The 26,793-nt window shown below is 47.3% G+C and overlaps 3 protein-coding genes across 3 annotated transcripts; 2 read left to right on the top strand and 1 right to left on the bottom strand.

Annotated features, from left to right (window-relative positions):
* Nucleotides 1-1,319: 1,319 nt before the first annotated feature.
* TRIM50 (tripartite motif containing 50) lies at nucleotides 1,320-10,095 on the bottom strand. Its single transcript, XM_080680129.1, has 7 exons — nucleotides 9,987-10,095; nucleotides 8,780-9,189; nucleotides 5,730-5,825; nucleotides 4,696-4,926; nucleotides 4,569-4,591; nucleotides 3,187-3,311; nucleotides 1,320-2,291 (listed from the first exon to the last, which is right to left on the bottom strand). Exons 2-7 carry the CDS (start codon nucleotides 9,176-9,178, stop codon nucleotides 1,702-1,704), a joined length of 1,464 nt encoding a protein of 487 aa, XP_080536255.1. The 5' UTR covers nucleotides 9,179-9,189; nucleotides 9,987-10,095; the 3' UTR covers nucleotides 1,320-1,701.
* A 781-nt stretch (nucleotides 10,096-10,876) lies between these two features.
* LOC308253302 (translation machinery-associated protein 7-like) lies at nucleotides 10,877-11,068 on the top strand (the record flags this gene model as incomplete). The annotated part of the gene is made up of 1 exon (XM_080678675.1): nucleotides 10,877-11,068. The coding sequence occupies one exon, from the start codon at nucleotides 10,877-10,879 to the stop codon at nucleotides 11,066-11,068; it is 192 nt and encodes a 63-aa protein (XP_080534801.1).
* A 4,498-nt stretch (nucleotides 11,069-15,566) lies between these two features.
* On the top strand, nucleotides 15,567-23,827 carry FKBP6 (FKBP prolyl isomerase family member 6 (inactive); the record flags this gene model as incomplete). Its single annotated transcript, XM_080677456.1, has 8 exons — nucleotides 15,567-15,623; nucleotides 15,668-15,827; nucleotides 16,230-16,319; nucleotides 17,124-17,326; nucleotides 18,711-18,830; nucleotides 21,739-21,933; nucleotides 22,056-22,165; nucleotides 23,737-23,827. The coding sequence occupies 8 exons, from the start codon at nucleotides 15,567-15,569 to the stop codon at nucleotides 23,825-23,827; spliced, it is 1,026 nt and encodes a 341-aa protein (XP_080533582.1).
* Nucleotides 23,828-26,793: the final 2,966 nt, after the last annotated feature.

Here is a 26,793-nt window from a genome sequence, read left to right as displayed (position 1 = left end):
ACGCCTGGCAGATTCAGCCAGTAAAATACAAGCACCATTTGATTCAGACAGATTATTACTTACATCGAAAGCAGAAGGAAAATTTGCCCAAAGTGCCAGCTCCGGGTGGTCCTTGTTGTATACACAAAAAAGGATGCCATGGAAATCAAAGGGTTGATGACTGCAACACCAGTTGTGGGATATGCTGTTACTGAGGAGCCAGATCTACACTCAGCTAAGCTGTTTTGTAGTCTGCAACTCTACTTGGAGAGAGATGGAGCACAAAGCCTCATTCTTCATCAGAGCCTAGGAGGTGATATCTCCTGATAGTCTCCTGTGGGATAAGGAGGAGGGTGGGCATGGCCTTGAGGTAGCACCTCACAAGCCTCCCATCCTCTCCTGTTCCTGGAGGATCACTCAGGCTGTCAGTCAAGCCTTTGCCTGTGTGGCCTATGTGGATACTTGCCACAGCACCATAATGGAGCTCTTCCCCATGAAGGCTCTCAGGTGGCTTCACAGACCTCAAGTCTGGGGAGCTCTCTAAACTTTTAGAGTCTAAAGCACCAAGTCTCAGGTGACTGGGTCCTCAACCATGTTCTCTCTCCCAGTATTCAGATTCTTGGGAGAGAATTCAGCTGGACACCATCAGTTATGGCCAGGAGCAGGCTCACTATGAACATTCATGGGCTCTGGCCCCCCTCCATGTGCAAGGCAGCTTTTAGGGATGGGCTGAACACCTGTCTGGTTCCAACTTGCTTCTGCTTTAAAGTAGTGTCATTTCCATCTCATCTCACAGAGAGGGAAGTCAAAAGTCTTTAAGGACAGCCGAAACCGGTTTGGCTCAGTGGATAGAGCGTCGGCCTGCGGACTGAAGGGTCCCGGGTTCGATCCCGGTCAAGGGCATGTACCTTGGTTGCGGGCACATCCCCAGTGGGAGGTGTGCAGGAGGCAGCTGATCGATATTTCTCTCTCATCGATGTTTCTAGCTCTCTATCCCTCTCCCTTCCTCTCTGTAAAATATCAATAAAATATATTTAAAAAAATAAATAAATAAACCCATTCCTGCCAAAAAAAAAAGCCTTTAAGGACAGAGCAGTGATGGAATGGTTGATGTGACTCTAACCACAGAACAATGGGCAGTGGGTGGAATCAAGCTCTGGTACCACTAGAGGTTAGAGACCCAAGAATAAAACAATTCTGTATAGTAATATTTGCAAAACATTTAAAGAGAAATAGGGATAGGAAGGTGGAGGTGAGTGGAGGTGAGCAAAGGGCAGGGAAAAGGGGAACACCTGCAATTTTGTCAACATTCAAAATAATTAAATAAAAATAATTTTTTAAATAAAGAGAAATAAATAATGTCAAATTTATTGTCTTTGAAGTTATTTTAAGTTCACAATGACAATGAAAAATTATGGATGGGAATGTTTCCACCCTCAGTTGGAGGAGTTAGCAACAAGCATGGTAGGAGGGACCAAGGGAAGCCCAAGTCCCCGTTCTGCTGGTTAAGAAGCAGGTTAATAATCTAACAATAGGTAAATAAACATGCTGTTAGCTGATGGGAACTGTGGTCCTTTTCTCCATATCACTAAATGTTTCCAGAGGCATGAAGACCATCCAAACAGTAAAGATGTAACCTCTGATTGCTGGACCCAACAGAATCCCTGGAGTCCCCATGCCCAGATGGGAAGGGCCCATGAGCAGGCAGCACCATGAGCACCCCTACAGCTTGGTGGGCTGTGGAGAACTGAGATGACTGGGCCCGCTGGGTGGGGGCAACACCATGGGCAGTGAGTTGCTGCCCCTTTCATGCCAGCATGTGTCCAGGATGGGGTAGAGCTTGCCCTGGAAGTCAGCCTGGAATGTGTAGAGTGGTCGCAGGTCATCTGGGCGGTCAGCATCGAAGAAGGTGAGCTCTCCCTGCTCATAATGCAAATAGACACCAATGCGGTGGGGGTGTCCGGCCACGGGCAGAGGCACCCGCGGGCAGCCAAAAGCCTCATACACCCGGCCCTCCTTCAAGCCAATGAGCCACATGCCATGCTCTGGGGACTTGCTCAGCTTGCCCTTGCGACTGGCTGTGCCCTTGATGACTCCCAGGCGCCAGTCGCTCTTGATGCCCACCACCACCTCCCAGTAGTGGCGGCCACAGGAGAAGCCCCGGCTGGCCAGGACACAAGTGCTATAGTCAAAGCGCTCAGGTTGGCTGGCGCACCGCTGGGCCAGGAGCCCACACTGCACCACTGTGTTGCCCTTGGAGAGTTCCAGGAGTGGGTGGGCTGTGGTGGGATCCAGCTTGAGAGACTCCGGGGCTAGGAAAGATCAGAGAAGGCAGTTTTCAAAAGGCAGTAGACCCTGCTCCAAGGAAGGTTGATTGGAGGCCCTGAGCTCCTCAGGAGAGGAACTGCACTGGCCTCATCTCTATATCCTCGGGGCCTAGAAGGGACCAGGCACAGAGTAGGCACCCTTAGGTTGTTGGCTGAATGAATGAATGATGCCTGAAGGGTAGAAAAAATAAACAGCTGTGAGCCAAGGCCTTCTTGTAAGGGACTTGGTACAGGCCTGCTTAAGGTGGGGGAGCTGATGGAAGGACCTGGAAGACAGCCTGTCATGTGTGGTCCACAGCTAACCTCACCAGGTTTTCTGGAGAATCCATAACAACTACTCTTGGTTTCTTTGATACCCTAAACAGCTTATTCAAGGACAAACTCCCAACTGACCTCTTTGCTAGCTGCCAGCTAATCAGTTTACACCAAAAATGTGCAAACAACATTCAGAGTTCAGAGAACATGGTTTTTTCTCTCTCCCCCGCCGCTCTTTTCTATTATATAAACCCTGTATGTCTTTGTTGGATGAAATCAGTCTATTGATTGATCGCCCTTATGTGCCAGTAATGAAGACGTTAATGAAATGTCTGAGTATTTTTTGACAAAGTAACAGCTACATTTATTAAGCACTAAACTACACACACACACACTTATAAATATGCAGCCTAGCAAGGTGGGGGTTAATAGCCCTTTACAGGTGAGGAAACAGAGACTCAGAAATTATACAACTTGCCCAGTTAGTAGGAGCTGGAGCTGAGTTTGACCCAAACTGTTTGTTGGATCCCCATTCCCGTGCTCTCCCACTAGCCCATGCAGACCTCCCAGCACTCTGTACTTTATACCAGCAGTCCTCAGAAATGAGGATGGGATGGAGCCGCACCTGGCAGAACCTTGCGGAAGAGCCTTTTCCACACAGTCAGCTTGATGTCAGCCTGGTGGAGGCCTGGTTTGAAGGAGATGGGGTTGAACGTGCTTTCCAAAGGTCGGGCCGGCTGGAGCTCTGCTCTAGAGGCAACAGGGTGCAGTGTTGGCAGAGCTGTGTACCATGCACCCTACCCACAGGCAAGTCCCATTACAGCTCAGCAGGCTGTGCACTCAGTTCCATCATTTCCTCCCCTCCACCTCCTTCTCCGAGGACCCGCCTCCTTCCTGGAAGGGGAAATACTCTACATCAGTGGTCCTCCAAGTGCAGGTCCAGTAGCATCACCTGGAAGCTTGTTAGAAATGCAAATTTCCTTGGGCAGCACCCCAGACCTGCTGAATCAGAAACTGATTACTGGGGCCTAGTGATGGTGTGTTAATGAGCCCTCTGGGTGATTCTGGTGCATCCTAACATTTCAGGACCACTTCTCTGTAATGGATGACCCTGATACAGAGCCCATCAGATCCTCTGTCCATTCATTTAAACCAGTGCTCCCAATCAAATTGTCCTGGAAATTAAAGAAAATCTGAGGCTCTGGCCAGGAAGCTCAGTTGGTTGAACATTGTCCCAGTATGCCAAGGTTACAGGTTCAATCCCTGGTCAGGGCACACCAAGAATCAACCAATGAATGCATAAGTAAGTAGAACAACAAATCAATGTTCCTCTCTCCCACCCCACTTCCTCTCTCTCTCTAAAAATCAATCAATCAATAAATGTGGGGGGGGGAAGAAAATTTGAGAAAACAAGGAGACTCATAAATGGGGTATGAGAAAAGCTCAGGAACTGCATGGACTGTTCACTTGTTGGGACTAGAACATGGATCCAATCCCTTTACACAAGCCAAAGTGCAGATGTCAAGGCTCCTCATTCTGACCATTCTCCCACCTTATTTCCCATGTCAATCTGTGTATAATTCACAGCCCAGCAATACTGAACTTCTCATGATACTCCCAAGTCCACATACTACTTTGCCCTTTCAAGCTACTTGGTTTGCCTGGCAAACTCCTATCTTCTCCCTTCTCAGCTCTCCCACCCATACACTGTCTTTGCCAATTTCCCTCCACAGTCACCTCCTCCTCTGTGTATTTCTGTAGCTTCTATTGTCCTAGGTACCCACCATGACATAACCACAGTTCACTGGCCGCCTCCCACCAGTCTGCAAAACCCCTGAAGGCAGGGACCTGACTTCATCTCTGTTTTCGCCTGGCCCCAGTATAGAGCCAGATGTGGCCAGCTGCTCCTGAGGCACTGGTGAAACTGAGGGGAGGAACTAATAGAGAAGAGATGCCTGTGCCCATAGCCACCAGACCCATGCTGAGAGCATCCTCCCAAGTTATTACCTGGAGGCCACGGAGTGGTACTTCTGGAAGACAAGAGAGAGGTAGGTTAGGTCATGGCAGCGGCTATGCAAAAGCCCTTACTTAGGAAGGGGAGGCTCTTGAGGCCCTGAGGGCCTTAGCCACTCACCCGGATGAAGTCATGGTGATTCTCATTACCAAACTGCTCCAGCATATACTTGGCTTGGACCAGCCGCTCCCGTGTGCTGTGGGCCTGCTCCAGCTGCATGTCCAGGGAGGCTACGAGGCCACGGGTGTGACCTTCCACCCCTTCCAGGCAGCGGGCCTTCTCCTCATCCACTAGGTGGTGCAACTCCTGGAACTCACGGCGGATCACCCAGCTGAAGACATCAGATTCATTCTAGAACAGGGAGGGCCTGTCATGTCTGGTACCCAAGTCCCAGGGCTGAATCCTGCCCACCCGTTCACACTGTGCCTGGAGGCCCCAGGGGGACTATAGGAGTGGGCAACAGTGGCAGGGCAGAAGCAGGGTCCCCAGTTCCCATTTCAAAGCAGTGGCTCTGCTTTCATCGTCTTAACCATTATGTGTGCAAGTAAGATTTTGCTTTATCACAGGATTTTACAACTGAAAAAAAAGTCTGAAAAGCCCCAGGAGAGCAGGATTTGGAGTGAGATAGCCAGGCTTCCCGTGTGACCCCAAGTTTATCTCCGTTGATCGGGGTGATGCTGCCTCCTTCTCAAAAGTGAGGGGTATTCCGGGGATACCGCTGCTGTTTCACAATCACCTACAGGGCCTGGGCTCTGCACCTCCCAGACCCAGTGTGCCTCTCACTAAGGAAAATCAGCCAGCCAAGGGGAGCTTCAGGCCTTTCCATGCCTGTACTGAAAGGTACTGAGAAGGTACCACACAGACTGTCAAGGTCAAGCAGACACAAGAGGCAGGGGCTGTTTACCTCTGGGACTTAGCTTCTGGCTTATCTCAGTCCCAAGGTCCCTAGGAACACAAGCCAACTTAGAGACAGTCCTGACAACTGGGTTGAATTCCCCTGAGATTTGCACCTTCCCCACCCTGCCCTGGAATGCTTTGAATGCTGTTTTTATATGGAAGGCATGGATTCCTGTAAAGGACAAATTAGAACTGGGCTCTGTAGGAAAGGGAAGGTGGCTGGTCCCAGCGTAGAGGCAGAGGGAAAGGGCACTCACAACAATCCGGGTCTTATTGTTCACCAGTTTGCCAATATGCTCATCCACCTTCTTCTGCTCCTGCTTCAGGTCAGAGATGAGGGTTGCAAGCTCCTCCTAGAGGCAATGTGCCATGGCCCCCGTGAGTGGCTGACCCCTTTAGGCTCTTAGCTCCTTGGGGCCAGCCCTGGGCCTCACACTTCTAGGGAGCATCCCAATGGCCACTAGCACTCCCAGTGGAACCATTAGGCACCAGAGCTACCCCAGGTGCCCTTGACCTCAAAATAATTAAGATTATTCAAGAATGTTCCATACTGATGGTAGGAACTGCCCAGACAGCAGAGGAACTCTAAGTCATCCCTCTCCAAGACATGGAGAGAGATGCTAAACGTGTTACAGCCACCTGGAAGTCACCACACAACATCCAAGAGAGGTGATTGCTGGTCTGAAGCTAATACTCCCTACATGAAATGATACCTGTAGGGTACCCACCAGGTAAACTCTCCAGTCACCAGGAGGTCCAGAATCAGTGGGATTTGATCAAGAGTCATTACAAAAGGGGTGTCCCCAAGTGAGGCCAGTAGTGCATGTGGTGGCCCAGGTTATACCTGGTGAGTCCCTAACACCTTATAAAGATCTGAATCCATCCCTGGCAGGTTTAATCTGAGCCTAGATTTAGGGGCTCCCAAGGGTGAAATAAACTCACTTCTCCTGGTATGCTCTGGCCCCAAATCTGATCTATCCTTAGGAGTCCAAGCAGGACCACCTAGACCACCATCTAGGCTGCACTACTTGACTAAGGCCCTGTGGGTTTATGCCCATGGCGTGTACTGACTCTTGCTTAGAAAGTTCCCAAGGAGAAGTCGCCCACAAGAGCCTTTCAGAAAGGGAGCTGAGTAAAGAATAAATGGATACAGAGACCTTGCTCTGAATAAGGAGGCATAAAATTTCACAGCAACCCAAGAAAGGGCATTCCAGTGGAAACCCTCATGAGGTAGAAAGAGATGGGATTAGTTCTTTCTCAGCAACTGGGCCACAGTGAGGGGAAACACAATTGTGAAAATAAATAAAGTATCTCAAGATCTCAATCAACAGGAAAAAACAGGAAAGCATGACAGGGATCTGAAACAGAAACATAATTGAGTCACATCACACAGAAGAATCTTGGGATTACAAAAAAACACACACACACACAAAAAACACACATCCAAAAACAGGACCCAAGCTGAGCCCTGACTCTTTGCCAGAAATGATGAGCAATCTCCCAAGTGTTTCCTTCTCTCTTGGGCAGCCATCTGCTAATAAAACAAGGGTTCAATTTCATTATATTACAATTGGATGTCCTCCTTCCACACTTCCCCAAAACTACTTTTGCCAAGGCAACCAATTCTCACTGTTAAAGCTGACACTCTTTTGAATCCTCAGCAGACATTTCACATAAGTGATCTTGTTCTGGTTAAAATGCTCTGTTCCTCTGATTTCCAGGAAGCTATATGCAGCCAGTGTCCCTGCTTCCTCTGTTGATTCTTTCTGACCCCTTACTCGGGGTTCTCTCGCTCCCCAAACCTTAAACGCTGGTGCTCCTTGGAGCATCATCTGTGTCTTCCCTTATTACTCTGCAGACTCTGACTTCCAATCTCTTATCCCCAGCCTCACTCTCCAATTTACCACTTTGGCAAAGGGATAGGACTCCATCACAACTCTGCTTAAAAACTCCCAGTGCCCAAACCACACCACCATGGTTCTCTGAATAAACTACAAATCTCAACAGGTGTCACACAGGTCTTTCCATGACCTGGCCCCTGCTTACCTCAGCTGCCCCATCTGGCTCCCATGGGCTTAATGCAATGACTTATAAATCCTCAAATGTGCCATTCTGTTTACCTCCTGGGCTTTTGCATGTGCTGTCATTACACTTGGAATGCTTTTCCTCCCCTTCTTTTCTTAGCTAGCCCTCCTTGTGATTCAAGTCTCGGTTCAGTAGTCTACTTCCTCCAGGAAGCCTTCCCTGCCCACCTGAGACCATGCAGGAGCCATGTTCCAGGAAGTCTCACCTGGAGACTATTTAACTTTGACAGCAGCACCTGACACACCAGACATCCAGACTGTGAACTGCCCCAGGGCAGCGTGCTGTATGATGGGCACTAGCACATCACCTAGCACAGATTAGATGCCCAGTAAATGCCTGTGGCAGGGCTGGCGGATGACCTGGCTGGCCCTGTGCATGTTTCCTACTTGTCTCTCAGGGTTGAAGGAGCAAAGAAATGCTGCCCAGAGCACTTAGCCACCCTGCCTGCAGATCTCCATGTTCTTTCTTTTCCTGACCACCTCACTTTTTTTTTTTGTCATCCCTCACTTTTATGCCCACTTCCCCTCAAACACCAGGCCACAAACCCTATAATAATTCACTTCCAAGTGCCCTTCCTGCCCTTTCTTGATCTGTTCTATTGGCAGTGCGAAGAAAACTGGCCTTGGTTTGAGTCCTAGCTCTGCCAGCCAAGCTGTGTGACCTTGTCTGAGCCTGTTTCCTCATTTGCAAAAAATAACAACCCTTCACAAACCTTAGATCAACATATTAACCTAAGAAGGTATCACTATTGTTGTTGTTATTATTATGTTAAATAATGATCTGCTAGACCTGAGGCAAAGATCAGGAGGGCAGGAATCCATTGATTCCACAAATACATTTTGAACGTTTACTAAGCCAGGCATGGCTCCAGGCACAAAAATACCCTAGTGAACAAAACAAAGTCCCTGTCCTCATGTGCCTGAGAGTGCAGTCCCAGGAGTGTTCAAGAAACCAACCAGAGCTACAAAGAAAAATAAAGCAGAGATAGGGCTAGCATGTGACGCAGGGCGCTCTCCTTCTTTAGTACCACTTAATCCCCAGCACCTGCTCAGAGCGTGGGGGATGAATGAATGCCCCGGAGTTCTGCTCCAGGACAGGGCTGGAGAGAACTCGCTGTCCCAGGACCCTTCTGGCCCGCGATGGCGTCAGAGAGCGCAGAGGCTGGGTTCTGTGGGCCCCCTGGGTGACCTGGCTGCCGCCCCCCAGCAGCCTCCGGGCCCACCTTCATGCGACTGTAGACGGTGGAGACCGGCGTGACCCGGTGGTGCTGGTGGGAGCCCAGCAGGCCGCAGAGGCCGCAGATGAGCTCCTGGTCCTTCTCGCAGAAGAGGCTGAGTGGGTTCCGGTGGTGCGCGCAGATCTTAGGCTCCGGGTCCCGCGGGAGTCCCAGGGCTTCGATCACCCGCCCCAGGGAGAGGTTAGGCGGGGAGCTGCTGCCGTCCACCTCCTGCCGGCACACAGGGCAACGCAGCTCGGAGTCCAGGTGGCAGAGCAGGGACAGCAAGCAGCCTTTGCAGTAGGAGTGGCCGCACTGCAGCATTAGGGGCTCCTTGAAGACCTCGAGGCAGATGGGGCACTGAAGGCGGTCCTCCAGCTCCGTCATGCTCACCAGCCTCGCCATCCACCTGCGGGCTGTCACACAGGGGCCTTTCTGAGCGGACTCCCTCCACGCCCTCTGCCCACAATTCCCTGGAAAGGGCCTCTGGAAATTAGAGGTCTTAACAGACTCCAGTCCTGGATTCCAGTCCTGACCCTCGATAACCTTGGGCCTGTTTAAAACAAAGGGCTTAAATGAGGGGCGGGGGGGGGGGGGGGGGTTACTTTGAGATATATGATTCTAACTTATTTAAACTCAGATTTGGAGGTAAACATGAAAGGGGCCGTCTGCAGCATCATTTAGATCAGTGGTCGGCAAACTCATTAGTCAACAGAGCCGCAAACCGAGGCTCGCGAGCCGCAGTTTGCCGACCACTGATTTAGATGACACAAATAATGCAAGCTCCAGCCTTGGCAGGTGTCCTGACTTAGAACTGAACACCAAAAACAAGCAAAGGTCCTTCCCACCTTCTAGATAAGTGTTTAAATTGGCGAGCAATGTTGGAATCATAACAGAGATTCTTGAGTCACCCCTTCCCACATCTCCAGTGAGACCCAGAAATCTGCATTTACATTAGACACTCCCAGATCATCCTAAAGCAGAGTTCTATCTTAGAACAACATTGTTCTGGACAGTCTGGGACTTAGGAGAGCTGTATCTTAATCTCCCACCCTGTTCCTCTTTGAAAACTGATTGGCTCTGAAAGAGAGAAGCATCGAGCTACAAGTCAGCAGCAGAGCCAAGAAGAGCAACCCCCCCGCCCCCATGGAACTAACAGGCTTCTTAGAATCCACTGAGCCTCCCACCAGGGCCTCAAACCAGCATCACTGACCTGATTGGCTCGGCCTCTTCTCCCCAGGATAGAATAGCAGGAGCGGAGACCTGAAGACTGCAGCTGGATGCTTGCTCCACCACCTTGTCACTACCCTTTCCTCCTCCCCTTTCCCAGCAACACCCCATGTCCTCAAGGTCACCCAGAATCAGGTGGAAATTGGGCCACATCACGGGACTGGGGAGGCAGCCTCTGCTGGGCCAGCTCTGATAACTGTAACATTCAGGTGCTTGCTTTGGCCAGGCAAGGGGAAGGGGTACAGACAGAGAGACTGGGTACCCATTCACAGTACAGACCCCAACGGGGCAGATTTGTGCTTCAACACAATCTTTCTGAATCTTTTTCGTTTAAAGATATTTTTATTTACTTATTTAGATTTTTTAATTGGGGTATATCTTCTAAAAAGGGCTCAAATCTTAACCACACACTTAAAGTAAACTTAATATATAATCACTCTCACGATCAAGATATAGAACATTTCCAGTACCTCCCTCGTGCTGCCCCCTAGTCAGAATGTCTAACAAGAATAGCTGCTCACATGACTCATATCATTGCAGATTAACGTGGCCCAGTTTTGAATTTCAAATGAACAGAATTATATAGTATGTGCTCTTTTGTGTCTAACTTCTTTATTCAACATGCATTAAGAACTTTTTTATATGAAGTCTTTCAAAGGTTTAGAAGTTCAGTGACATTTTGTTATACAGTTAATAATATACTATGTATACTGGATATGTGATATACAGGTCATAGGACACTATACATACCCCAGGGGTGTGGTGGGAAATTACTGATTGGAAAGGATAGGATGGAGAGGCTTCCAGGGGTGTTAAGAAACGGGAGCTCTAGAGCTTCCGGTGGCAGAGTCTGGGGAAGTGGCGGCAGGTGCCATGTCTTGTCTCAAAGGTGGCAAGAAGAAGCCCCTAAAGCAGCTGAAGCAGCAGGCCAAGGAGATGGATGAGGAGGGTAAGGCATTCAAGCAAAAGCAAAAAGAGGAGCAGAAGAAACTCAAGGAACTAAAAGCGAAAGCTGTGGGCAAGGGCCTCCTGGTCACAGGTGGGATGAACAAATCTGGCAAATAGTGAGCTGTTCCGTGTGCCTGGGGCAATGGTGATCCTTAATTCCATTCCTGTTTTATCTTCTGGATTCCCTGTCATACCATCTGTTGCCATCTAGAGCTAGAATGAAGTGTTGTATTGGAGCCTATGGTATATTTAAGAATTAACTTTTGTAAATAATAATCTACACTAATAAAAGAGAAACATGCAAATTGACCATCCCTCTGCTATGCCCACCAGCCAATCAGGAGTGAGTATGCAAATTAACCCAACAAATATGGTGGCCACCATGGAGTTGGAGCAAGCAGGAGGCTTGGGTTGCCCCCGGCGACGGAGGAAGCCACGCTTCCCACCTGCCCTGGCCTCCACTCAAGGAGGGGCTGGGGAACTGGTCACTGGGGGGCGTGACCAGCCTGAAAATGGCCCTCAGCCTCTTACCCAGGCTGGCCACACCCCCATGGGGTGAGGGTCCCCGCTGGGGGGCTTGGCCAGCCTGCAAACAGCCATCAGCCCCTCACCCAGGCTGGCCAGGCACCCCAGTGGGGACCTCCACCCTGAAGGGGATGTGGCCAGCTTGAAACAGCCCTCAGCCCCTCACCCAGGCTGGCCACGCTCCCCCAGTGGGGACCCTCACCCCATGGGGGCATGGCCGGCCTGCAAACCACCACAGGCCCCTTGCCCAGGCTGCCCCATGCCCCAAGGGAACCCCCACCCTGATCCGGGACACCCTTCAGGGCAAACCAGCCAGCCCCCACCCATGCACCAGGCCTCTATCTATACTAATTAAAGGGTAATATACTAATTAGACTGGAAGACCTTCCAGAAGACCTTCTGGACGTTCTTCTGGACAAAGCCATGGTGGCGGGGCCAAGGTAAAGGTGGTTAGAGGCCAAGAGGGGAGGGAAGTTGTGGTGATCAGGCCAGGATGGGATGGCAGTTGTGGGTGATCAGGCCGGTGGCGGGGGGGGGGGGCCATTGGGGGTGATCAGGCCGGCAAAGGGGGGGGGGGCAGTTGGGGGTGAGCAGACCAGCAGAGAGGCCAGTTGGGGGCGAGCAGGCCAATGGGGAGGGCAGGTGGGGGCAAGCAGGCCAGTGGTGGGGGGCAGTTGGGGGCGAGCAGGCCGGCAGGCAGAATGGTTAGGGGCAATCAGGCAGGCAGGCAGGCAGGTGAGTGGTTAGGAGCCAGCAGTCCCAGATTGCGGGAGGGATGTCTGACTGCCGGTTTAGGCCCAATCCCTGTAAACCGGCAACAGGACATCCTTCGAGGGGTCCCAGATTGGAGAGGGTGCAGGCCGGGCTGAGGGACACACCCCCCCCCCGCACGAATTTCATGCACCGGGCTACTAGTAATAATAATCATCATCATCATGCAGTGACACATCTCTTTAGTTCTTTTCACTCAATCATTTCAACTTAGCTGTGAGGTCAGAATAAACCCAGCCCAGAATCCTGCCAAAGTGTGTTCTTCAGTCTTTGTTCTATCCCAAATTCTGTACCACCTGAAATTAAACCAACTCATTTGAAGAGAGAGAGAGAGGGAGGGAGGAAGAGAGAGAGAGAAATCTAGAACAGGAGCTCAATAAAGGAAGAATGAGAGAGAAAAAGAAAGAAAAAGCTCTAGAACATCAGGCCACAACTCCCACAGGCCTAAGCACCCACATCTGCCAGCAGGGGTGGTCTCCACCTCAGTGTCAAGCAAGACTAAGGTCTGGTATAGGCAAATAGCAAGCTAATTTTATTTGTTAATTCAAGAAATACTTATTGAGAACCTGCTATGTATCAAGCATTGAGCTGGGTATTAGGTATATATTAAAGAACAAGACAAACAAGGTTTCTGTCCTTTTGGAGTTTATGATGTATGGAGGTAGGAGTGGTGTAAGGTCATAAATAAACAAGTTAATATAACAGTTTTAAATGCTATTTAGGAAGTAAACACTGTGGTGGAAAAGTAGGAGGGGGTGACAGGTTGTATGAGGTGCACTTGAGCAAGGGGCAGGGCAATGTCTTTGCTGAAGCCAGAAGGATACACAGAAGCTGGCCACCTGAAAAGATTCAGGAGGGTAGACCAGGCACTGGGTCAGCAAGTGCAAAGGCCCTGAGGCTGGAAAGCACTTAGAGAGGAGACCTGTGCAGCTGGAGCACAGTAAGGGAGAGGAAATATCAGAAGATGAGGCCAGAGCGGTTGGCAAGGAGGGCTGTGTAGACTAGAGCAGTGGTCGGCAAACTCATTAGTCAACAGAGCCAAATATCAACAGTACAACGATTGAAATTTCTTTTGAGAGCCAAATTTTTTAAACGTAAACTTCTTCTAACGCCACTTCTTCAAAATAGACTTGCCCAGGCCGTGGTATTTTGTGGAAGAGCCACACTCAAGGGGCCAAAGAGCTGCACGTGGCTCGCAAGCCGCAGTCTGCCGACCACGGGACTAGGGCAAAGGTTTGGATTTCATTTCAAGGGCAGTGGGAGCTATTGAAGAAACCAGTTTTAAGGCAAGGGAATATCATCTCATTTATATTTTTAAAATATCATTCTGGCTGCTGTGTACATAATGGATCACAGTAGTGTGAGCACTTGGCTGGATGGATGATGAAGCCGAATGACTGATACAGAGAAGAATGATGTAAACAAAATACAAGGCGGATCCAGAGTTAGAAGCCTGAGGACATCCAGGTGGAGGAACTTAGTAGCCCAACTGGTCCACAGACAAATGTCTAGGCCTGGCTGCAGAGTTTCTGACTCAGGAGTCCATGGATGGACCCAAGAAATCTGCATTTGTAGCAAGCACTGATGCTACTTTTGAGAATCACTGGAAAAGGCAGTTGGATACAGGCACCTGGAACAGTGGCACTTGGGAGGCTCTAAGCTAGCCAGGTATATGCCACCTGTTTATAGCACATATTTAAACAAATGGTTGGGATCTCTTAGGGATTGAAAGCGGAGAAGGGCAGGGATCGGACAGCCCTGAGGTTGCTAACCTTAAGAGGTCAGGAAGTGGAGGATGACTGAGAAGGGACAGCCAGGAGGTAAGAGGAACATCAGGAGAGTGTGGTGATTAGGAAACTGTGGGAGCTAGAGTGCCCCCAACCAAAGATATCCATGCCCAAATTCCTGGACCTCGGTGAATATGTTACCTTAAAAGGTCAAAGGGACTTTGAAGATGTAATTACGGTTATAAACCTGAATTATGCAGGTGGGTCCAATTTAATCACATAACCCCTTAACAGCAGAGAACTTTCTCTGGTGGAGTCAGAGAGAGATGCCACAGAAGAGGAAGCAAGAGGATTGCAAACATAAGGACTCAGCACCCTATTGCTGACTCTGCGATGTTGGGGTCCATATGCAAGAATGGGAGAGAAGCCTTTAAGAGCTAAGGGTGCCTCCTGGCTGGCAGCCAGGTAGGACATGGGGACCTCAGGCTTAGAGCTTCAAGGATCTCGATTTGCAATAACCTAAATGAGCTTTGAAGTGGATTCTTTCCCAAAGCTTCCATCAGGCTGATGCCTTGATTTGAACCCAATGAGACTGATGTCAGGCCTCTAGCCTACAGAAATGAGAAAGAATAAATAGGTGTTGCTTTAAACAGCTAGGTTTGTGGCAATCTGTTATGACAATGATGGAAAACGAATATTGATGCCAAAAGGAAGTGTTCAAAGGTCAGAGGGATCAACTCCATCAAATGCTGACAAGAGGCGCCCGATGGATTTGGCGGCAAGAGCAGTCTTTTGTAGCACGGAGCAGGGAAAAGTGGTTACATAGAAGTGGGTTGAACAGAAAATGGAGGGTGAGACAGGGTAGTTTAAAAAGCCTTTGCAGCAACTCTTTTGAGTTTTTCTGGGAAGAGTCGCCAGAGGGCGATGTGGGACAAAAGGAGGCTTGTTCCTTTTATGGTAGATTTTCCTACACATAAGAAAGAAATGATGCCATATTCGAGGCAAGATTGATGCAGGAGAGAGGGGGTAGCTAAAGTGCATGAGTAGACATGAGCGGGAGGACCCAACTGGGACCCAGGACTATTCTCCCTTTGCGCCAGGAAAGCGCAAGTGCAGCAGAGATTTTGTCGATTTGCTGATGGAAAAGGGAGGGGCATCAGCTTGACTTCTCAGGAACTGGGCAGTTTGACTCTAAAGCCCTGTCTTGGCCTGAATTTCTCGGAAAAGCAAATGAGAAAGAAGGAAAGTGGAAATAACCCACTGCAGTAGGCCGTTTCTGGGGCCTTGTGCTCACCAGGGTGCTCTGGCCACGTGACCCCACTGAGTGCCCCTCCCCCATCATATCCGCCACGTGCTGCGCCACGTGCTGCGCACCCCCCCCCCGTCACGTGCCCGGCCACGCCCTCCCTGGCCCGAGAGCCACAGCCGTTGGCAGCAGTTGGTGTGAATCCCTGAGCTCCTCAGCGAGGCCCCTGAAAGGAATGCCCGGGCCAGGGGCAGACTGCAGGGCATAAAGGGCAGCTGGGTTGCAGCCTTCGGAGTTTCCTGGAGTCGCGGGCACGGGACGGGTGCCTCGGGAGGGTCACGTGGACATGGTGGGGGACGTCCGGACTCCGGGAGCCATGCGAGGGGAGGATGCCCCCGGCCAGGTCAGGACCCCGCGCGGGCGAGTCAGGGTGGGGCGCCGAGTCAGGGTCAGTCTGGGGGCTCTGAAATCTGTTTCGTTCCCCGAAAGTCTCCTTACCAGAGGTTAAGCCAGTGGATGCTGGACATCTCCGGGGACCAGGGCGTGCTGAAGGACGTCATCCGCGAGGGTGCTGGCGAGCTGGTGATGCCGGACGCCTCGGTGCTAGGTACGGCCCGCCCTCGCGGGATGCCATCTGTCCTGGGCAGCTGGCGGTGCAAGAGGACTGGCGGCTTCAGGGCACTTTACTTTGGGGGGATGGGAGGCACTTGGATTGAGTAGAACATGCTTTGTTAGAATTCGAGTTTTTAAGGAAAGCGAGGGAACCCCGTGTCCCCTTTGCATGACACCACTGTGAACAAGGGACACTTCGAGGCCCACCAGCCACGTTTCTGAACCTCAAAGCCCAAGGGCAGGCATCCAAACGTTAAGCAAAGACTTGTTCCCATCAGGGCGCAGGCCAGTTGAAGGGCATGTAATTCTGTTGTTACCGTGTGGTAATTAAAGAGACGTGATGTTATAGAGGTGAGGGTATTGGTTCATTTTTCTGTGTCTGTGCCCTCTGTCCTAGTGAAATATTCTGGATACCTGGAGCACATGGACAAGCCTTTTGATTCGAATTGCTTTAGGAAAACTCCCCGACTCATGAAGCTTGGAGTGGGTAAGTTCACATTAGGAGCTGGAAAAGGAGTTGTTGTTTTTTCCCGCAGGAATTGATGAGGGACAACACACTAGGCCTGGAAAACTGTCCAGGGCACAGGTTCTTGGAGTCGGTTTTTTGAGGCTGGGTTTTGCTAAACCAGCCAGCTCTCTCCTACGTTTCCCCTTGAGACCTAGGTATTAGGGAAATGTCCTACCTGGCAAGGTTATCTTTGCATCCTGACAACCATTGGGCACTGTGTTTTTGTTTGTTTGTTTAAGTAAACATCTGTTGAATACTTTCTACCCACAATGCATTGCTGAAAAGAGAGGATGTACCCAGGTGATTAGAACTTGGAAGCCAGTGTGGTGGTGGAGATTGACTGGTTTCAGAAAACTAACCTGGTAGAATCGTTAAAGCTCCTGGGAGATATAAGCACTGCTGCAGGAGTCCTTAATGAAGGCATCTTAATTCCAGCTGGGAGGATCAGGGAAGGTGTCATGGAAGAGGGGCATTTGAAATGAGCCCTGAAGTTTGAAAAAGATTTCAATCAGGGCAGACGCTGGGCATGGGGAGGAAGATGTTGCAAGAAGACAGAACTGTGTGAACAAAGATGTGGAGGCCAGAATGCTGCAGAGCCTAAAGAAGTTAAGAGTTGGAAGGGTGGTGGTGGTGGGAAATAAGGCTAAAAAGTGAATTGGGACCACAATGCAGAAGGCTTGGAAGATCGTGTGGAGAGATTTGGGTGTAAGGAGGAAAGAAATTGATAGCACGGGAACAGGCTACTGGGAAAACTTAAACCACGTTCTTTGTCCCTTCTTCCAGATATTACCCTTTGGGGCATGGAGCTGGGCCTTCTGAGCATGCGGAGGGGAGAGCTGGCCAGGTTTCTATTCAAACCACCCTACGCCTATGGAACACTGGGCTGCCCGCCCTTGATCCCCCCCAACTCCACTGTCTTATTTGAGATTGAGCTAATTGACTTCCTGGATTCTGCTGAATCAGACAAGTTTTGTGCCCTGACCGCTGTAAGTTCTGGGGTACAAATGTCAGCACTTCATAGAGAGAGGGTTGGATTTGTGTTTTTGGTAATTATCATGCCATGCTGATGCTCCTCCCAGGTTCCACCCCTGAGACTTCTGGGTGGTGGTAGTGGTGGTGGTGGTGGTCCCCCACTTCCTAGTACTGTCCATAATATTGGCTTAGTTGTGGGTCACTGTGCTAGGCCAAGGTCAGGCTGTGGGTTTGTTATGGACCAGCAGTTTGAGTTGATCTTTCAGTCAGTCACCTTTGCCTACTTCTTTCTGCAAGACAGTGGACATTTGCTTCTCAACATTAAGGTTGGTTTTCAGCAAGTCAAGCCTATAAGTAGGGTAACCATCTAATTTGTTGTCCAAGCCAGGACACTTGAGAGTGAAATGGACTATTAACTGGATAGGATACTAGGACATCAGGTGTAAATGGGTTAATCCCAGGAAACATGGGACATAAGGCCTCTGTTCTCATAATTTAAGTGTTGCCATTTCTTTGTTGCCTTTACTTAACCCTTCCTATAAAGGGCTTCAAATCTCGTTACTAGTCAGATACACACTTTGTCATTCTATCTCACACTGACTATATATGTGATCTTAAGATGTCCACCCAAGCCAAAACCGGTTTGGCTCAGTGGATAGAGCGTCGGCCTGCGGACTGAAGGGTCCCAGGTTCGATTCCGGTCAAGGGCACGTAACTTGGTTGTGGGCACATCCCCATTAGGAGGTGTGCAGGAGGCAGCTGATCGATGTTTCTCTCTCATCGATGTTTCTAACTCTCTATCCCTCTTCCTTCCTCTCTGTAAAAAATCAATAAAATATATTAAAAAAAAAAAAAAAAGATGTCCACCCAAGATTTACGTCTGTATCTGATGTCTCCCCAGCTAAACTGTCAGCACCCCAAGTGAGGGATCTTTTTTCATCTTTACACAAAACAGGTTCTTGCAGATCCTTGGGTTGGGGGGACAAGACATCTGCGTTTAAAGAGAGGTGCTGTGGGTGATTTTGATATGTACCCAAGGTAGCGCATTGTGGCTATAAAAACCAGTACGGCCCTGGGCAGAACAAGACCTGTTAAATTTTGGTTGATAAGTAGTTCTGATTTCTGTTCCATCAGTTTCTAATTCCATGAAAACTGCTGCTTTAGGGAATATCTCTGGGAGGGCTATAGAAGATCTCCTTTTGGCTCTAGCTGTAAAGTGGGGGCAGTGATAACACCGAACTGCTGTGGCTTCTATTGGAATTCACACAGATGACCTCTGCAGAGGCACCTAGCCCCATGCTTGGCACACATACAGCAATAAACAGGTGTAATTATACTGGCATTGTGGCATCGTAGCTTTCAGTTTTTTTGTTGGGTGCCCTTATCTTTGGTTTTCAGGAACAACAAGATCAATTTCCACTTCAGAAAGTCCTAAAAGTGGCAGCTACTGAACGGGAGTTTGGCAACTACCTTTTCCGCCAAAATCGTTTCTATGATGCCAAAGTGAGATATAAACGGGTAAGAATGTTTAAGAAGTGTGTTTAGACCCTGAAAATGTTATTGTTTAAAAGACATAGACGTTGTCTCTTTAAGAAAAATCTCATTAAATCTCATTAAACCTCATACTAGATAGCTGGGTGAGGGGACAAGGTATTTGGGGGAAGCCTGGTGTTCTGTGTCTGCTACTAGATATTGACTACATAGGGTGTGTTCAAGTTGTGAAAATTCATTGAACTGTACTTATTTTTGTACTTACCTGTGTGTGTGTATGCATTTCAGTAAAAATTTATTTATTTATATACTAGAGGCCTGCTGCACAAATTCATGCACGGGTGGGGTTCCTAGGCCTGGCCGGTGATCGGTGCCAGCCAGCCTGGGGGGAGGAATGGTGGGGAGAGGGACTGCGGGAGGTTGGCTGTTGGGAGTGCATTGACCACCAGGAGGGAGCTCCTGCATTGAGCGTCTGCTCCCTGTTGGGCAGTATGCGTCATAGCGACCGGTCGACTGGTCGAAGTCATTCAGTTGACCAGTCACAACGGTCGCTTAGGCTTTTATATATATAGACTAGAGACCCAATGCATGAAATTCGTGCAAGGGTAGGCCCTCGCAGCCCCGGCTTCCTCTGCAGGTCGTCTGGATGGTTGTTCCGCTGTTCAGCCATTCAGTCGATTTGCATATTATGCTTTTGTTATTATAGATTTATTTATTGTTAATCCTCACTTGATATTTTTTCCATTGATTTTTTTAAGAGAGTGGAAGGGAGAGGGAGAGACAGAGAGAAAAACATTGATGAGAGAGAGACACATCGATTGGTTGCTTCCCACATGCACCCCAACCAGGGCCAGGGAGCTTGCAATCAAGGTATGTGCCTTTGACCAAATTGAATCTGGGATTCTTTAGTCCAGCCTTGGGCAAACTACGGCCCGTGGGCCGGATCCAGCTGTTCTATCCGGTTCTCTTGCTCTCCCCTCCGCTCCTTTACTTTGAATTTATGTTAGTTTACACAAACACTCCATCCATGCTTTTGTTCCGGCCCTCCGGTCCAGTTTAAGAACCCATTGTGGCCCTCGAGTCAAAAAGTTTGCCCACCCCTGCTTTAGTCCATGGGCTGACACTTTAACCACTGAGAAAACTGGCTAGGGCAGTAAAAAGTTTTTTAAAATTCTCATCTTAGTACTGTATTAGGTCCTCTACCAACTGATTTTCCACCCCTCTGGGAAGTTTCCTGTCTGACAGTGGAGATTCATTTAACTCTCTGAGGTGACTCCCGTCTTGCCAAGTTTTTTATTGTGATTTGACTTCTTGTGTAGGTTATGCTGACAGGAATTCACTGTGATTTGTAACTCATTCAATAAATATTATGAGCACTTTCTGTGTTCCAGACTCTGTGCCTGAAGTTCTCAAACAGACCCAAACAGGGCAGAGTTTAAAATCTAGGGGTAGTCTGATTTTATATCTCATTTGCATATGAGCCTAAATCACTCAGGATTTGCACTCAGCTGCAAGCAACAGAATCCTGGGAAACTGTTCTTTAAGCAAAATAGATATTTACTTTTTCCTCACATAAAAAGGGTGGCAGTTCAAGGCTGTAGAGCAGTTCCATGAAGCCACCAGGGATCCAGGCTCCTTCTGTCTTTCTGCTCAGCCACCCTTACATGTGTCCTTGTTTGCCACCCCAAGATGGTCATTCAACTTATAGCATCACATGATTATCTGGGCAGAAAGAAGAGAGGGCAGAGGAGTCTGGTGTGTTTGTATATTGCTTCCCTTTATATTTCATTGGCCATGTTAAATGGATAGCCCTTAGCTGTATAGAAAGCTGGGAAATGTACTTTTAAAATTAGTACATTGCTGCTTTGAATGAAATGGAAGTGGTTAGGAGAAGAGGAGGGGACTAGATATTGGTTATGCAGCTAACAGTATCTGCCACATTGACTTATGTGAATATGCTTCAAAGAGATAAAAGAGGAGAGCATGCATGTGCCTGTCTTTTGGAATTCTGACAAAATCTGGTTCTTAAACTTGGATATTACAGATTTTGGCTCACAGTTGAATCATAGATACTATTCATAAAGTTTCTTGAGAGCCTGCTTGCTTGAAAAAATTTTTTCTCTTGAAAACAGACCACTCCTTCTCGCTTATTTCCTGGGTCGGATCCCCTGAGGAAGTCACTTTTTAATTATAACTGCTGTTTTTATCATATTCTGAATTTATAAATGACATGCTTTAGTTGCTCTTTCAGACATTTTTTTTTTATTTCTCAATACAGAAGGTGAGGCGTTAGTTCTCACTTCTACTTTCCCAGTATTGTCATAATTTGAATTTTTTAAAATTTATTTTATAAAGGGAGACAGAGAGACATTGATCCATGAACATTTATTTACGTCATGTTTAATTTCTTCCAACAATGTTCTGTAGTTTTCATTGTACAAGTCTTCCACTTTAAATTTATTGCTACTTATTTTATTCTTTTTGATGATAGAGTTTTGTTTTGTTTTGTTTTTTGGTTAATCCTCACCTGAGGATATTTTTCCATTGATTTTTAGAGAGAGTGGAAGGGAGTGGGAGAGACAGAGAGAAATATTGATGTGAGAGGGACACATTGATTGATTCACCCCCACCAGGGATCGAGCCTGCACTCAAAGTACATGCCCTTGACTGAAATTGAAGCCGCGACCCTTCCGTCCAAAGGCAGACACTCTATTCACTGAGCCAAACCAGCTAGAGCTGGAGTTATTTTCTTAATTTCATTTTTGGATTGTTTATTGTTAGAGTATAGAGATATAACTAACTTATATATTGACCTTGTATCCTGAAACTTTGCTGAACTAAATTTTTAGCTCAAAGGGTTTTTTTTGTGGATTCTTAGTGTTTTCTATATTTAAGATGGTCACTCCTCTTAACCACCTGTCTTTCCTCTCCACAGGCTTTGTTGCTTCTCTGCCGGCGATCAGCACCCCCTGAAGAACAGCACCTGGTGGAAGCCGCCAAGCTTCTTGTTCTCCTTAACCTCTCCTTTACATACCTGAAGCTGGAGCATCCCACCAGGGCCCTGCACTTTGGAGAGCAGGCTCTGATTATTGATCAAAAGAATGCCAAAGCCCTCTTCCGGTGTGGACAGGTGAGTTGGAGGACAAGGACTTGAGAACACATGCCTAAGCAAAGGTGGCAATGGTGTTCAACTTGGGCACTGCAAAAAAATGCTCTTTCCTAGCTATGCTTTTAAATTCTGTCATTTGACAGGCCTGTCTCCTCATGACTGAGTATCAGAAGGCCCGAGATTTTCTAGTCCGAGCCCAGAAGGAACAGCCCTTCAATCATGACATCAATAATGAGCTGAAGAAACTGGCCAGGTGAGACCTGTGTTTGCACTCCTGCTAACAGAGAAAGAGAGGTATGATGCCTTAACAGTTCTGATCTCTCCACCTGGGGATGTTGTCCAGCACGTGTTATGAGGCAACGCCCCCTAGAGCCAGTGTTTGAAGTGCTCAGTACTCTAAACCAGCAGCTCCTAGTGGGGAAGTGTGACCAACTCCAAACTACACCTGTCTGGATCATTTTCCATCTCCCTGTTTCACTCCTCACCCTGCAAATAAGCATCCCTAAAGAGGAGGGCTAATGTGATTTTTAAAAGGGACTTGTTCTTCAGGTACTCTTTCTGTTTGGCACCAACTGTTCTCAACTGACTGCAGAAAGGTGCCTTATAGACCCTGGTTTGATCTGAAATTGATCTTTCAGGTCTGATTCATACCCATACGGTGACTTTTTTGTTATCCAAGTAATATATATACCAATCTTTCGGTAATGTAACTATTTATTTGTTTATTTTAATCCTCTTCTGGGGGTATGTTTTTATTGATTTTTAGAGAGAGGGGGAGTGGGGGAGAGAGAGCGAAACATTGATGTGAGAGAGAAACATCAATCAGTTGGTTGCCTCCTGTACAAGCCCTGAATAGGGATTGAACCTGCAATCTTTCGGTGTATGGGATTATGCTCCAAGCAACTGAGCCACCTAGCCAGGGCCAGTAATGTAACTTTTTATGATTATAGAAATTTCATGTTCATTGTAGAAAATTTTGAAAATATCAACATAAATTGATATTCCATCACCTCATAATATATACACCGTTTGTTTGTTTTTAAATATATTTTTATAGAGTTCAGAGAGGAAGGAAGAGGGGGAGAGAGATAGCAACATCAACGATGAGAAAGAATCATTGATCAGCTGCCTCCTGCATGTCCCCTACTGCGGATCAAGCCTACAACCCAGGCATGTGCCCTGACTGGGAATCGAACTGTGACCTCCTGGTTCATAGGTCAGTGCTCGACCACTGAACCATACTGGCCAGGCTACATCCACCGTTTTTTAAAATGGTTTTGTTGTTGTTCAGTATTAGTGAATTTCTCTACTGTTAACATTAAACATTTAATCCAAATTGCTTAGTTAAAGCTTTCTTGACATTAAAAAAAGCTGATGTATGTGTACCTCTTTATATTTGGATCCAATTGTATTTTGGGCCTTTTAGAACTTTCCAACAATTTCCTTTCTGCTATTTATAAGTATCCTGTCAGGATAAATGTAGAAATTTTGGAATCTAACCATTCTTTAGCAAAAAAATCTCAGGGTAAGTTAGTGGTTACTGAGTGTGAGGTGTCACCTGGCAGCTTCACTGACTGTGGCTCCTAGCCTTCAAGGCCGCCATCTTTTCAGAAATGGGCTTTTTATCCAAAGGCTTCCTTAACAGCTCTTGGGAGCCTCCACTGTCTCACCTACCTCTCCAGTGTTGCTTCCACCCCTTCCTGATTCCGTTTAAAGCCCATTGAATTTTCAGTGCTTCTGGAGCTGAGTGGAGAATTCCAGCCACCAGGTGTCACCTCCTACAAAGACAGACCTTCTCTAACTACTGTGTATTTCACTTTACAGCCACTACAGGGACTACACAGATAAAGAGAAAGAAATGTGCCATCGAATGTTTGCTCCTTGTGATAATGGCTCTACAGTAGGAGAAAAGTAAAGGTAATAAAAGGATTAAAGTATAAAAGGATTTTGTCCAGCAAATATAAAAATGTGGTTCTCATCAACCCACCAGTGGATATTGGCTATCTACAGCTGAGGATGAATGGGAGTAGCAAAATTCGTATTGAAGGGAGTGACACAAGTCTAGTGCAGAATGCACACACTGTGGGTCTTCTCATAGAGAAGATCATAGAGAAGTTTGGAAAGTCCATCCAGAGCTTGTGGATAAATGTGTAAGTTTGTGAAGCCTTCGGCTTTAAAATGAAAACAATTTTTTCATACTTTGTTAATCTCTCCCTCACAAAAGCTTGGAACATGAAATGTAATAGTCATTAATGTGATGATTTATCTGAGTTTTGAAATGAACAGTAATACTTTTCTTATCTGGTTTTTCCTGAAGGCCTCCAACTTCACTTTACATCTAATACATCATTAAAAAAGACTACATTCAAATGTCAAGGGGTAGGAATGTGCAGTGACTCTGAAGTTTTGCTTGCTATTAAAATTAGAGATTTGAAGATTTCAGAACCAATAGGGAGCAGAAGCTCACATTTCTACCACAGCATATACCTTGTGATTTAGCAGGCACAGGGTTAAGGTTTTTCATGAGTACATGAGATAACCCTCTAGTCTGGTTTACTATTACTTAAGAAAATTAATGGAAACAAAATCACCTGCCTTAAACACCTGCTTAGCTGGGTAGATAACTCTGCTCTCTCTCGAGAGAGAAGTTAAACAAGGGACAACAAGAAAACAGCTGCCCAACGGGCTCTTGGTGATAAATCTCTCCTTTGTTGCTACCTACATCCCTCTACAAAAGAGGCTTGAGAGAAGAAGGCAGTGAAAAGGCCTATTCATCCCAGACTTTTTCACAGGTGATCTACAAACTGCTGCTGTCTGCCCTGTCAGAAACAACCTATCAGTATCAGAAATAAATGTTGCCTTCCTCACTGACCCTGACTCTGTGACCCTGGCCTTCAGGTCTTTCAGGGACATTGGCGTATTTGAACTGAGATGTGAGCCAGAGGATTTCTCTTATTCGGATGTTAATGTCCAGTACAAATGGAGGCTGGGTGGCTTTTTGCAAGACATTTTAGAATGTGACCTGGTATATCCTGCCATATGAATATCCAGTTCTTCCAGGGTCCATCCTAGAAACAGATCTTAGAAACCCCAGCAGAGCAGCAAGTTCCCTTTCCATCATCTTTACCTCTCAGTTTTCTCAGTCTGTCAGATTTTTTGGAGCCTAATGATTTTTAGATGATATCCCATGCATTTCTAAATCTTGAGTGTTTTATCACCAGCAGTGACTGGGGTCTAAAGTGGTTGGGGTCTAAAGTGGTTATGATTGTCACATTCCTGTGCTGTTGTAGTTATAACATATTGTGGCTTTTGTGTCATTGGTATTCTTCCTACTCCACCTTTTCCTCTGTTGTACTTGTGCTGAGTTAGTCACTTAAAATGTCTAGGTCTTTAGATTCTTTTGAAAATACAATTTTAACTGAGTAGGAGCATTTAAAATTGGTTCATCTCAGATGTTAGGTATTCCAGACTTGTCTTCATCTTGTCTCCTAATATATTAGATAGTTACCTTGGTGGGGTGAGTGTTCTAAGCCTCTGACTGTAATAGACTGAATTATTTTTTTAGATCAAAGGCCATGTCTTTTTCATCTTTGTATTTTCTAGTACCTGGAACTATGCCTGGCACATGATTAGCACTCAGTAAATGTTGTTTGGATCAAGTGTAAAATAGCGGAAATGCTAGACTAGTCTCTTTGAAACCATACCCTCCAGGCTGGCTCTTGTATGGGCTGTCAGGACTGTTGTTTAGTACCAGTGACAGAAATCCATCTTTATCTAGCATCAGCTAAAAAAGAGAATTACAGAAGGGATCCTAGGTAGCTCACTGAGTCAAAGGAGGAGTTGGACAACCAATACTCAAGCAGATACCTGCAGTTCTGAGGGCCTCAGGGTCCCGATCTCATTGCTGCTTTATTCTCTTCCATTATAAGGAGTGCCCAGGCATCCATTTGCACAGTCTTTCTATTTGAGAGAGGGCTTTCCTTATCCTACACCTTCCTCCTCTTCCTGCACCAACCATAGCTCCAGTTTGAAAATCCTAAGGCAGGACTCTGGCCTGGTTTCGGGTGTGTGGAGTCCCATGAGTGGCACCCCATCCTAGCACCACAGGTTAGGGGAGCAATGGTTGTTCGAAGAAGGTTGCTGCTCCCCAAAAGCAAGGGGATGAAGACAATGGGCAAAGGGGAAGGGGCCCATCAAAGGGTATTTAACTGTAGCAGCCACTCACTGTTCTGCTGAGTTGTGCCCTTTAGTCTTGCTGTTACAGAGCAGTGGGTCATTTGCCAATTTGGTGAATTAGGAATCTCTTGCAGCTCCTCCTGCTAAGAGCTCAACAGTGGAAAGATCAAATACATCCATGGTTCTGCCACAACGTCTTTTTTCCTTAGTTTGGATTTTCAGAGGGCATGGAAAAACATAGACCTCTGCATGGAAGTGTTCCTGGGGATAATTTAAAAAGTCAAGATGGCAGTCAATGTGTTCACTCATGTACATCAGAAGACCTAAAGTTTTATAGGAAACCCCCTAGCTAATATTTGATAAGCTGCTTTGAAACTGCTTTCCCTGTGGTTTGCAATGCAGTAATCCTGTTTATATATATTCAAACTTTCATAAATGAACATTTTCTAACTACCTACTTGGTTAAGATCTCACATATATCCATCATAGTAGTGATTTTACCAGGGGCATCCAAGAGCTTTTGTAACATATGCTGTCATAGTTGGAAACATTTGGCATAGTGTTCTAACTTTTTTCTTTTTTTAATTTAATTTTATTGTTGACAGTATTACAGATGTCCTCCAATTACCCCCCCACACACACACTTAAACCCTTACTCCCATCATCCTGAATGAGTGAAGAGGAGGGTCCCACTGCACGACCTCA

The sequence above is a fragment of the Plecotus auritus genome (assembly GCF_963455305.1).
Source record: "Plecotus auritus genome assembly, chromosome: 7".
NCBI classification, from domain to species: domain Eukaryota; kingdom Metazoa; phylum Chordata; class Mammalia; order Chiroptera; family Vespertilionidae; genus Plecotus; species Plecotus auritus.
This window is presented reverse-complemented; position numbering and strand designations above follow the sequence as displayed.

Excerpts from the sequence above, each read along its gene's own strand:
- TRIM50 (XM_080680129.1), bottom strand. The coding sequence starts at position 9,178 with ATGGCGAGGCTGGTGAGCATGACGGAGCTGGAGGACCGCCTTCAGTGC. Across the intron at positions 5,826-8,779 it reads CCGTCTACAGTCGCATGAAG|GAGGAGCTTGCAACCCTCAT; the intron begins GTGGGCCCGGAG and ends CATTGCCTCTAG. Across the intron at positions 4,592-4,695 it reads ATCACCATGACTTCATCCGG|AAGTACCACTCCGTGGCCTC; the intron begins GTGAGTGGCTAA and ends CTTGTCTTCCAG.